The sequence below is a fragment of the Aptenodytes forsteri genome, unplaced genomic scaffold, assembly GCF_000699145.1.
Source record: "Aptenodytes forsteri isolate BGI_AS27 unplaced genomic scaffold, ASM69914v1 Scaffold55, whole genome shotgun sequence".
Taxonomy (NCBI): domain Eukaryota; kingdom Metazoa; phylum Chordata; class Aves; order Sphenisciformes; family Spheniscidae; genus Aptenodytes; species Aptenodytes forsteri.
The window spans coordinates 8,449,109-8,461,494 of record NW_008796063.1 but is presented as its reverse complement, the minus strand read 5'-3'; the positions used below and the strand labels follow the sequence as shown (position 1 = coordinate 8,461,494).

The window sequence follows — 12,386 nt, the reverse complement described above, 5'->3', positions numbered from 1 at the left end:
TTGTTTTTTTTTTTCCCCCCCCCTCTCTATTCTTGGCGTATCTCCAGATGCCTGGGTGCAGGTCGTACCAGGTGGAACTGCATGGGAGCTTTGGGTAGCTGCAAGACAGCTCAAGTTCCCACCTCGCCATTCCCTGCTCCTGCGGTTGTGCTGACGGAGCGGTTTGTGGGGCTGTGCTGTAGCCTGGTTTGCTGCTGTGATCCTCCTCAAAAATACCTCCCTGTCATCTCCCAAACACATGTTGGCTTTGCAGGTCCACTAAAGGAGCTGGGTGGAGATGCCTGGCTAAGGAACATCATTCCCCACTGTCAGGTCAGCACAGCCAGAGAACTGTGCTTCCCTCAATGAAAACACAGTCTCTTTACTCTTCTGTCATCAGATTTCACTTCTAGGTTGTGAATTAAATTGTAAAGTGATCTCCAGCGGTCAGAAAATTGGCCCTTAGGATGACAACTTATATTCTTAAGTCTTTTAATTAAATGACCGAGGCTTTCCTCCATTTCTCTGCCAAAATAGTATCGCCACGAGCTGAGCCTTTGCACTGGAGCGCGTGTCACTGCCAGGGTGTCTCTTGGGGACAGGGGCTGTGCTTTGTCCTGCATTCCCATTTGTGCTCCGTTAGAGTAAAACCCGTCTCTTGAACCTAAAGCAATAACCTCTGGAAAATGTATGTAGGGAATCTTAAGAGAAAGGGGGAAAGCCCAGTCTCTGTGGAGAAAGATGTGATTATTTTTCAGTTACTGATTTAACTTTAACAAAAACCAAATAAATCTGGAGCGTAGCAGCCAGGGTTAAAAAAAAATATCTATGGTCGTGGCAACTTTGTAGCCAGAGCAACAGGCAAACATAAAACTAGCTAGCAGATGACAGCCAAGGGTTTTCTTTTCCTGAACTTTATCTCCCCGGGCTGTATTTCTCCGCAGCCAAGTCAAGCACCCACGTGCCCTTTGGCCCTTCAACTGACGGCTTAAATTCCTCCCAAGCCCGAGACTGCTGCTGCGGCGTTCTGGCTTGCATGGAAACCAGGATTGGGTCTGCAGCATGCAGCCAGTGATTGACTTTCTTTCACTTAATTTGTTCTTGAGTTGTCATGGGTTGGCTCCAAGTGGAGCTGAGCCCAGACCTCCTTGGAACAGCGGTGGACCGTGGGGATGGCGTAGGAGGAAAGAGGAGGGGGTGAGGTGCGCTGGGGAAAGGGGGGTTTAAAGCATTGCTGGGATAGCGTAACAGTAATTTTGCCGCAGGCTGGTGACTGCAAACACCCCTTCTCTAATTCTTCTCCCTCCTCTTGCGTTGCAGAGAGGAGAAAATGACAGCCGCCCGAATTAGAAAATGCCACAAGTGTGGGACTGGCCTAATTAAATCGGAGGGTTGCAACCGCATGTCCTGCCGTTGCGGTGCTCAGATGTGCTACCTCTGCCGGGCTGCCATTAACGGGTACGACCACTTCTGCCAACACCCCCGGTCGCCCGGGGCTCCCTGCCAGGACTGTGCAAAGTGCTCTCTCTGGACAGATCCCACAGTAAGTAACGAAGGACTCTTGTGAATGATTCACACCCTGATGTATTTCAATTACCGTTCCATGCCAGCGCGTTGAAATACATGCCTTCCACCAGAGGAAAACGGCTGGTTTTAGACAGCACAGCTTTTTTCCTTTCCCAAGGCAGCTAAAAAACACACTGGAAGCCTACATCAGCACAGAGTCACATCTGACCGCAACTTGGAAGGAACTGGTGTTGCTTTAGGGAAAAACAGCTCCTGTTAGACGAGGGCTTTGGTTGGAAGTGCTCTGAGCGTTGTTCTGGGGAGTGGGGCTTGTGGAAGGAGCTGGTGGGGAACATGTGCTGGCACCAGGCGCAGCAGCCAGCACTGGGATTACTGGGACTCGTTCCTAGTTTTGCAGCTGAGTTGCAGTTTGGTACAGCTTTGCGTCTGGAGGCAAGGGGAGTCACGTCTCTTTGGTGCCCGGATCATCTGCTCGCTCTGCGAGTCCCTTCGCAGAGATAGAGAAAACTGCCTGCAAGCCAACGGTCCAAAGTTACAGTGGGGTCCGTTCTCACGGCGGTTATCAACAGCTGCAAAGGGAGAACTGAGGCATGGACTGAGCTGTAAGGGAAGCTGTAGTAACTTAATACAGCTTGTAGCTGTGACAAGCGTGGGCAAACTTAGTGCAGCATCTCTGTAAATAGAGGTCTTTGATACCAGAAATCCAGAAGGCTTGTAGGTAGGAGCAGGAGTTGAATTCCCTGATTTCAGCAAAGCAGTAGAGCAATGTGAACGTGGATCTGCCTTCCCAGGGCTTGCCTGAGCTTTGTTTGTCCCAACACCTCTTTGTCTCGGGCTGCTGCAGCTTGCCAGAGGCTGCTACCAGCCCCTCTTTCTGCAGGGGATGTGCACAATCCTGCGCCTGCACGGAGCAAAGGAAAAGACACTCTAAATCTCTCCCTTCTACCTGCGGGCTCCTGGGGATCTCCCAGCGGGGTCCCAACCGGCGTAAACTTCCTAGTCCTCTGCTTGCCTGCTTTTATTCCCTGCGTTATCCTATCAATGCGAGGTGTTAAACTGAACACAGACACCTCCTTCTGGGCACCCCTGTAGAGTTTCCGACACCTGGTTATGCGCTCCCTGGATTCCTGTCCCACTCCTCCCCAGTTTCCACCAGGATGCGATGCAGGGTTCAACAGCGCTAGTGTCCTTTGTTCCCGTCAGGCTGCTGATTGTGCTGGGTGATGGCATTTCTTCAGAGCCAGAGAAAACATGAGGCCTCTCAAAAAGCTCGTACTGTACTTTAAAATAAATAAATAAATAAGCAGCACAAAGAGGACACTGTCACCAGGCACTTTCCAGCTCTCTAATTAACCAATATTGTGGCAAAGAAAAATTTCCCACCGTCAGCAAAGGGCTGGCACTGCCTGCTGCTTTTTTTTTGTTTTTTTTTTTTTGGATGACGGCGCACTGGTGGGCTGGGGAGGCGAAGTTGGGTGACTGTCCTCACTGTGGTGCAAAGAATAACGTGAAACTCAATTGTTGGCTTCTAAGACTGAAATGACAGATACCTGTGCGCATTGTCCCCCTTCGTAAGGGGCTTAGTGGCGTTAACCCAGACCCACCTGGGTGATCTGTGCTCTTGTATGGGACGTAAACAGGAGTTAACGTGGTAGGTGTGAAGAGCGGGAGCGAATTTGAATCTTGCCGTAGGGATACGAAAGAACAAAAGGCCATTGTATCAGTAGTGTCTTGTCCTTTGTCGGGGACGATGTCTGTCCAAGGGATTACCTCATGCCGGCTCTGCCGGGTGCTGCACTGGCATCTTCTTGTGCCTTTCTCAGCTCCTCCCTTTCCTCTTTTGACTCAATTTCTTTTATTCTGTTGAAGTCAGTAGACGGCTGGTGCTGCGCCTATGGGAAGTTGTGGGCTTGCGCGTGTTTGCAGCCGTGCTCTGCCTGCGTGCGAGTACTGAGAAGACAAGACCAGGTCATCTCGTCCCCTGTGGAATTAGCAGCCCATCGCTTAGGAGCTGGTGCTCCTCTCCCTGGATTAGGCTTTGCTGCAAAATGGGGAGGGCACACGTGTGGCACCAAAGCTTGGCTTATAGAGGGTGACAGGATGGTTTTTGTTCTGATTTCTGATGCATTCATATACAGCCTCAACTAGAACAGTCTTCGCAGCAGACCGGTGGCATGGTCACAGTACCATGGTCTTGTGCAGACCGGTGGCATGGTCACAGTACCATGGTCTTGTGCAGACCGGTGGCGTGGTCACAGTACCATGGTCTTGTCCATTTGTGTTTCACGGACATGGACTTCAGCTTTCTGTCAGACCTGGATGATTTCATATCTTTGTGAAGGACCTGTTTTGGGTCTAACTCCCCATTATTTACAGCAAAATTCAGGTTTCTTTAAAACGAGGAACCTTTGTTCTTTTCCAAATGTTTAACGTTTTCTGAGTCCGAAATGATTCTTGCGAAAGTATAAGTAAACCTATTCATTAGCTTGGGTTAAAAACAAATTAAAGACAGTCCTCTAGGAGCTGCAGCATCTGTTAGTCTTTGTCTCAAATGATCTTGAGAGAGTAAAGCAGACGCTTCAAAATTTGCCATAATAAAAGGTTAGTTAGAATCTTATTCCTCTGCTGTAATCAGACTTGAATCTGATTTAAAAGTATTGGTGCAATATTTGCTGGCTCAGAGACAAGCTGCAATCGGGCTGCGGTCAGCAGCTTCCAGGGTGGCAGGCAGTAATCACTTAATCGCTGCATTTCTTCTACAGCTAATCAGTGCCCTGCACCCCTGTAGGATATGAACGCGGGCCAGGAGCTCTTGTCAGTAAAGCTGCTTGGCCAAAAGTCCTCGTGTGCCTATTCTGCAGCCTGTCCCAGCTTTGGCTCGGCTCACTGAGACGTTGCTGGCTGCAGGAGGGGCTGATGCAATATTGCCAGAGACAAAGCGCAGGAAGGAGCGGTGAGAACTGGCCCTGCAAACAGCAGGCTCTGGGACTCGGGGGCTGTTTTTTTCCCTGATTTCTAAATATCTGTAGCAAACCTGAGGCTGATGTGTGCATTTTAGCCGGTTTGTACAAATCTCGTGATGCAACTTGACTAGGGCATTCTGACTGTTTTGGTAAACCAGGTTCTGCTCTTGTATGTATTATTTTTAATTTATTACTCATCTTTGGACTATCAGTAATATTGCATAGCGGCGTTTTTGGCTTTAAAGTTTTAAGATGTTTTCAGTAAATGTTTAAAACACTCCCAAAAGCCCACCATTAAAGTTCAAAGCAGAAGGCTAATCATTAGAAGGTGTTTGCAATTATCCCTCCTTCTAGCGTTATAAAACAGAAGATGTTGAGTGAAGACTCTGTAAAACTTCAAATGCATTAAAGAAATGCATGAAGTACACAGCGCTGCCTTTAGGATTTGGGGAGGGGGGAAGCACCCCTAAATTTAGGGCAGCGGTGGGTTGTTGTTTTTTTTTTAAAACGTGCTTTAAACTGCCTTAATCATAAGCATACGGTTAATCGGCGGAATTCACAGAAAGCCATCAATATGGAATGCCTGTTGCTAAAATAACTGCATTTCTCAGACGCCAGCGTGTGCTTCGTCCCCGTCCTGGCCCCCCTTTTCCTGCAGCGCTGCGGATGCCCTGTTCCAGTTACAACACAGCCTGCTTTTATCCCCTGCTTCCTGCTGCATGGAGGAACACGCCGGAGACAGCCGATGCCTGTTCTTGCTCAGGCTCTCCGCAGCCGATCTGGGAATGATTTGAAACAAAACCCCTTAGTCCTTTGGAAGCCTCCGTCATGAAAAATCATTTCAAGTTTATTAGTAACGGCTGCGGCCACACGTACGTGGAAAAAGAAAGCAGTAAAAAGCCAGAAGGGGGGAGGCGGTGGTGGTGAAGGCACTTTCTAAAGACAGGGGAGGGGTTGCGCAGCCCAGAAATAGTTACCAGGTCTCTTGTTTTCCCTCTTTCAGGTGGGCAGCCGCTTTCCCGTGACACATAATAATTAAAGATAACGAGAAGCGCAGTAGATAAAAACAGAGCTTTCAAGAGCTTCATCGGTGGCGCTTTTGTTCTGGACAGAGGAGGTTTTATTTGGGGGGAGGTTGTCTCTCTGTGGCTTGCAGAGCTTTTACCTCCTTTGCTGCTGTATTTTCTTGTTCCCGACGGGCTGTGTGTTTCTCCGGCGGCTCTTTCTGCGTGCGTGCAGGGCCCCGCACGGATGCTGGACGCGGCTTCTCTGTACCAGCATTGTTGAAACGGGCCTCCCTGCCATGAAAAGGTGCCTCTCTTAGCAACCCAGCCCAGCTCTTTAGTTAATCCATCCTTTCTGCTGTGATTGGCTCCGTGCTCGCTGCATTCCCTGGATTCAATGGGAGAGGGCTGAAAGGAAAAGCCTCCTCCATGCCGAGATCCTTTTGCAGGTGGGGAATCGCAAGGGCAGGCTCTCAGACTGGCCAGGGACGGACGTTTTTATTTTTATTTTTTTTTTAGGCTACAGGACTGGGGATGGTTCCCCCAAAGAGCATCCTGCTGTCGGGTTTGGGGCAAAGCTCGGTCCTGTTTTGCCACTTAAAAATGCAGCTGCTATTAATAACCACGTTTCCTTTTTGCAGTGTTTGCAGACGAGAAAGGGTGAATACACCTCGTAGATCCTTTGCATTTTTCTCTCGGCCACCTCCCTTCTCGCGTGGTGCAACGGAGCACGGGGAAGGGCCGCGCTATAGCATTGCCCTGCATTTTCTCTCTCAGGAGGAGAGCCAAGTTACGTCCTTGCTCAAAAAACATGCGGGCTGGCCAGTGCTGAGACTCCCCCAGGGTTTGGGGTGGTTGCTTTTTGCTTTTTTCTCCCTCCCCCCCCCCCCCCCCCCCCCCCTTCCTTCTTGCTGTAGGCAAGGCAGCTGACAGGAAGATGACTGTTAACTTGACAAGATAAATCCCTTCAATCCACACAGCCTGTGAACAGGCTATTAAAATTATAATCTAATCCTTTATTAAGGGACTTGAACCTGCTCAGGAAAACGGATGCAAGAGGCTTTTGAAATTGTACTGCAGCCTCCGCCCCATGTGACGTTACCACAACAGCCAGCCATAAGTGCGCTAATGAAAACTTAATTTTTTGGTGTGGATGCTTTACCCCTAGATGAATCAGATCGACCCCCTCTCTCCAATTACTGTGGAATCAAAAAACCAGCCTTTGCTTCTCAAAGAATTAGTGGTGTTTTGCAAAAATCACTGCTGTACGTGGTGAATATTTGCAGCACTGAGACTTGTTGGTTTTTTTTTTTAATTCTGACCTGCGCCGAGGCAATAAGTAATAGCCAGAACTTGCGGCATCGGCTTTCCTTCACAAATATCCAATATCCTAAAATTATCTTGCTGTGCACATATCATCAATTTTTTTTTGTTCCAGCTGGGATGTGGATCTTTCCCAAATACTGCAGGTATTGAACTGTGCTGTGTGTTCATCACTCGCCAAATTTAATGTCAGCTCCTTAAGTAGGAAGGTACATATTGTGTAGTGTATTTTTATTCTTTCTACATTAATGGATACCAGTTTTTCAGAAATACTCATGCAAAAAAAAATTTTAAGCCAAGGCTTGGTATGTGGGATTAAGTATAAATACTTCTTAAAACTGTATTCTCGCATTGGAAGGTTATCAGCAGAGGAGCAACAAAGCTGGTAACTTCTGTTCTTGGCGATGTGGTTTGTTATGCTGCTGCTGCTGCGGTTTGCAGTCGCGGAGCTAGTCGGGAACTCGTCATCCCGATCTGGGTCTGCTCTTGGCATTTTTTTGCATCCAGGGTGTGCTGCAAGGTTTGCCCCCCTCTTGAAGGCCAAGAGGGGATGGGGTTGAGTAGGGATCTCTGGCCGTTGCATTTGAGGTGATGTGGTTTATGTTGTCCTAGCGAGATAGATGTCATTTTGGAGACCTGGCAGATGGGGTTTGCTGTTACGCATTTCCCCGGTGCTCTGGGAGCTGCGGTAATTGAAGCCAGCATCACCTTGGGTGTGCGTGCAGCTGGCTCGCCAGCCCTGGGGGCAGATGGCTTTGTCGATCCGTCATTAGTGTGGAGGTCAGCCGCAGTTTAAACCGCGGGGGTCGAGCAGCCCTCGCTGCAGGAGGATCTTGTAAAGTTGCGTTGTTGACGTGTCCGATTCCCCGGACTTCGGCAGTTCTGACCGGTATCAACAGCAGGGTTTGCAGGAGCTGCAGCATCACGGGTGGTGGTGGCGGGACGGTGGTGACCCTGGAAAGCACTGTTTCAGAGGGTTAATCACAGGCTTAGACTAAAGTAAAAGCTTTTTTTCAGTTAGAAGGGACTTCTGCGTGTTTCTAGGCTTTAAGGCGAGGTTTACGCCTTTGTGTGAGCGAAGGAGATAGGGTGATCTTGTTCAGTTGAGCTTAAAATATGTTTCTTACTTGTCATATAACTAAAAAAACCCCTTCAGGAGCATCTTTTCCAGTAAGCAGCCATAAGATGGGAGAGGTGGCTATCCCCATTTTCCAACAGCACTGCAAAAAAATATTCTGGGAAGGAAAAAAAATTGAAATCTTGAAGCTTTCGGGCCACCCCTTGAGAGCACTGCTTGGGGCAGCAAAGGAGCGGAGGATGTTTGGTTGCCTGTTGCGGAGCATGCCCAGGTGGTTTTCCAGCCGGGGACCGTCGCAATCTGATACTTTGGGGGGTAATTAGAAGTTCTGTATAGGCTCAGAAGAGCCATTCTTCAGCAGTTTTTATGGAGATGGATAGGCTGTAATTAACAGTCCATGGAAGCAGCCTGCTTGGAAAACAAAAAGGCTTGTCCTGGAAAGTCTTAATTTTAACCACTGACTCAGAGAATAATAAAAGGGAGGGAAGTATTGAGTTTGATGGCTTTCTGCAGATTAAGATAACTTCAGTCTCCCAGGGAAACCTTATCTGGTGGCAGGAGGAGGGGACATTTTAGCAAGCTTCCCAGGCGTTGCTGCTAGACATGTGCAGGACCGTGAGATTGGAATTGGGAAGCTGGCTAGACTTAAAATAATTTCAGTGTAGCTGCACACGTGAAGCATATTTCGAATTTAGTCCCAGAGCACTCTTCAAAATAGAGGATATTTTCCACGTTAAGAGTGTTCAGGAAGAAATATATGGGGTTTGGCAGTACTGGAATTAGGATGAATTAAACAAAGCAGTCTTGCACGTTGTGGGGTACGTGGGGGCTTGGGGTTTCCCCCCTGCTCCACCGTTAGCGCTTGCAAAGCAAACCAAATGCTCCTTTGTATGCAGGTAGACCCAGAGGGGCTGATGCCTGATGCAGGTGGCGTGTGTCATCCAACAGCTCCTGTTCTTGGCCTTCTTCCCTAATAACTAACGTCAAGAGTACAAGCGCTGTCCAGGAGGCTTAGCTATTCTCATTTGTTTTCTGAAAGTGCCAGGTAGTGTTTCATCCCAACGGACATGAAGCAGCAGCAGAGGCAGCCCTGCAGAGACCAGGAGGACCTCTGTTGCCGTCGCTGCACAAATGGCCAGCGGAAGCATCTGCTGCCTGGCACTGAAAGGCAGTTGTCTCTTTAGTTGTTCGGTGTGATCTTTTGTTACCCTGATAGCTGTTGCATGCTGTGGTGCAGCGGAGAAACTCATTTTTCACAGCCGTTCTTGGGAGCGGGCAGCTGATGCCGAAAGCTTGAATTGGGGTGATTCTCTGGTTTCATGCCAACGCTAGCACGGCCTTGTGTAAAGCCTGAGAGCTGCCTGGACCCTATGGCTGTCGGTGCCTGTGACCGTCCCTCCGGGCAAGCCTCTCCTAGCTCAGGAGTTGCACAGGCTTCTTCCAGGACTTTGTCCATCATGCTCCCTTGATCTAATGAAAGGTGGTGTAGATGCCGTCTCTCTGGATACCTGCAACCACCTGAGGCTTCACTGCGTTGTTTGGTCTCACTGCTGCTACTTTGGGTTGAGAAAACTGATGATGGTGAGAGGCAGGACGCTTTCCATTTCTGGCCTGCCCTTGTGTTCTTGTTGAGCAAGCGGGTCTGAATATTCTTGCTATAACTCCTAGATAGACATTAAAGAAACATATTGTGATTTATGCCCTCCTCAGAGTTACAGATAAGTTCTAAATGGCCTCGTCACAGCACCGTTTAGCTACTAGAGCCAGGATTTAAGTTGTGTTAATTCCAGCTGTTGGGCCAAAAACTCTAGAAGTGCTAGCATAATGTAAATATTTAATAGCCTATTGCCATTTAAAAGATTAACAGCTCTCCAGCAACTCTTCAGACGGGCGTAGCTGAGTTGCAGCTCTCTGGTTTCCATCAAGTCAATGAATTTTAGCACTGATCTCCCTGGAAAGCTGATATAAACCTCTTAGTCATACTCCATAGAGTAGGCTTGGCTCTGTGCAAGTTACTTGTGCTGCAGTCCCCCATCGCAGCCTTGCTTTTGACTAAACCTGGGTCAACCCCAAATGAGGACAAGTCAGCCGAATTTACCTTTTTATTCCCAAGCAAATATGGGCTGAAAAGAAAAGCAGCATTGAGAGAATAGAAGGTTGCTGCAGCAGGAATTAGCCCACTGACTCTTGACACCCCTGTGATTTCTAGGAAGATGATGAGAAGATAATCCAGGAGATTCAGAAAGAGGCTGAAGAGGAGCAGAGGAAGAAAAATGGAGGTAAGTCTCAGTCTTTACCTGTGCTTTGAGATCAGACTGAGGACGACAGGAGAGCATAGGGTTCCCAGCTACTGACAAGCCTCTGGATCTTCACTGGATTTTTCCCATGGCCTGGCTGTTTTCAGGCTTCTCCGTGCATTGCTGTGCTGCACCACGCATCACCCAAATCTTGCTCCAGAGAGGAGTGCAAGCCATCACGCTGTTCCTCCTGGGAACCGGTCTAGCTGTAAAGTGCTGTTGCCTGCAGGCTTTAGCTGGGACCGTGGGGAGGCAAAAGGCTTGTGTCCAGCTCTCGCTTGGTGACGGGCGTCGTGGATGCACAGACCTGTCTCCTCTCCGCTTGGCAAAGTAGCTGAAGGGCAGCATAACCTCTGTGCTCTGTGGTGGGGGGCACAGGCAGCAAGGGGCTGCCCCCCCCTCCCCCGTCCCTGCAAAAGGAGGTGTTCCCCCTTTGTGGTGTGGTATTGATGAAAGGAGCCGACCCGGAAAGCTAGCGCTGTGCTCCACGGTGCCTGGAGCGCGGAAGGAGCAAGCAGTGATGGTGTAGAGAGCATGCTTAAGGAAGATGCTGGGGATGGAGGATGCCGATTGCAAATGTAAGACGATGGACCGAGCTTGGTGAGTTTTCGTTTGTGGGATGACCGGTTCTTTTCTCTCCTCCCTCTGCAGAGAACAGCTTCAAGCGGATCGGCCCTCCTGCGGAAAAGCCCATGGAGAAAATCCAGAGAATTGAAGTCATCCCCAGACCTGTTCCTCAGAACCTCCATCAGCCCCGGATGCCCCCTTACCCCTTCGTGCACCCTCCCTTCCCGCTCCCTCCTGTCCGTCCCATGTACAATAACATCCCCCTCAACATCGGCCCTATCCCTGCCCCCTACGTCCCCCCATTGCCTAACATGAGGGTGAACTATGATTTTCCCCAGATCAATGTTCAGCTGGAGCACAACTTGCCTATGCACTTTGGCCCTCAACCTCGACACCGGTTCTGACCTGGTGCAAACAGCACTTGGCGTAGAGTCACTGCAGGGCAACGCCACCCCAGTAACGTCACCCCCCCCCCCGCCCCCCCTCCTGCTCCAGCCCCTCTCGGTTAGCCAGCTGCTCACGCGCACCTGCACTGCATCCCTCTCTAGAGCTTCTCTGAACCTTTGCAATCAAACATTTCAACCTGTGCTGCAACAGGGCTTGGTGCTGCATTTCCAAGGGGTCTCTTCCGATGGTGGGCATCCAGATACTTTCATTTGACAAAGCCTGTTCAGGCAGCTGTTGGGAGGGGAAAGTGAGACTTTGTGGAGCGCAGGGATGCAGCCTTTCCTCGGGGACTTTCCAAAAAATCCTACCTTCCTGCTGGCCAGAGCAGCTGCCGCACAGTCAAGTGACTCTTGGGGGAAGGGAGGAGGGACTTGGCATCTGAGTAAGACCTTCAGGAACAAGATAACAGGAGTCAGCTGCCCTAGCCTTCTGCCTGCGGAGAGGCACGAGGCTGGGGTTCCCATGTTCTCTGTTCTCCCTGTTCCCTGCTAGCACCTCCCAGCAGAAATAAATCGTTCAAAACCAAGTCAGTCTAGTGTTTTTAGCATTTCTCGCTCTGCAAGTGGAGTGAGGGGATGCGGCAGCCATCCCGTTGCTGAGATCTCGGTAGGAAGCCCGGAGCCGTGTTCTGTCTCAGGGCTTTAGGAAGTAGCAGAAGACTCGGGCACCCTAATCTTTGGCTGAACTGAACTTGCCCCCTTTGAAAGGCTCACGTTGTTTTCCCCCAGAGGTGAGTGCCTCTCAGCTTCCAAAACGTGGCCTTTGCTTTGCTGTTCTTATCTGGCATCCCAAATCTTCCTCTGCCAGCGGTTGTCAAACAGCTGGTAGAAGCACCCGGAGCCTAAGCTGCACCCTTCATTGCAAAAACTGCTTGGGCAAATACCTGGTTAGATGTGTAGGCAGCGGTGTGTGATGTGTGCTGTGGCAGAAAAATTAGCAACTACCCTTGTAGTTGTGCACTCAGGCAGCGGTGAGCCGGGAGCCCCCTTACCCAAACCCCCTGCAACCGGACGGGCAGCTGCAGCCTTGTGCTGCAGGAAGCCGGCCGCTTCCGCGGCGCTTAGTAACTTCTGAAAATGTGTGTTTCGGCTTAATTGGCTTCGGAAAAGCGTGTTGAAAGGCAAACGCGAGTATTGCTGGGCTTAGGAAGCGAGGGTTTAGGAAAAGCGAAACTTCCTTGTGAGAAGCGGGGGGTGCTGGG

General features: G+C 49.8%; 1 protein-coding gene across 2 annotated transcripts in view; it reads left to right on the top strand.

Moving 5' to 3' along the window:
* The window catches only part of RNF216 (ring finger protein 216), a 65,115-nt gene extending 53,867 nt beyond the window's left edge, over positions 1-11,248 (top strand). For both annotated transcript variants that reach the window (XM_009286417.2, XM_009286418.2), the window contains 3 exons: positions 1,300-1,522; positions 10,084-10,153; positions 10,823-11,248. In XM_009286417.2, the coding sequence (XP_009284692.1) occupies positions 1,300-1,522; positions 10,084-10,153; positions 10,823-11,142 (613 nt within the window). In that variant the 3' untranslated portion in view covers positions 11,143-11,248. The remainder of the gene's footprint in view (positions 1-1,299; positions 1,523-10,083; positions 10,154-10,822) is intronic.
* Positions 11,249-12,386: the final 1,138 nt, after the last annotated feature.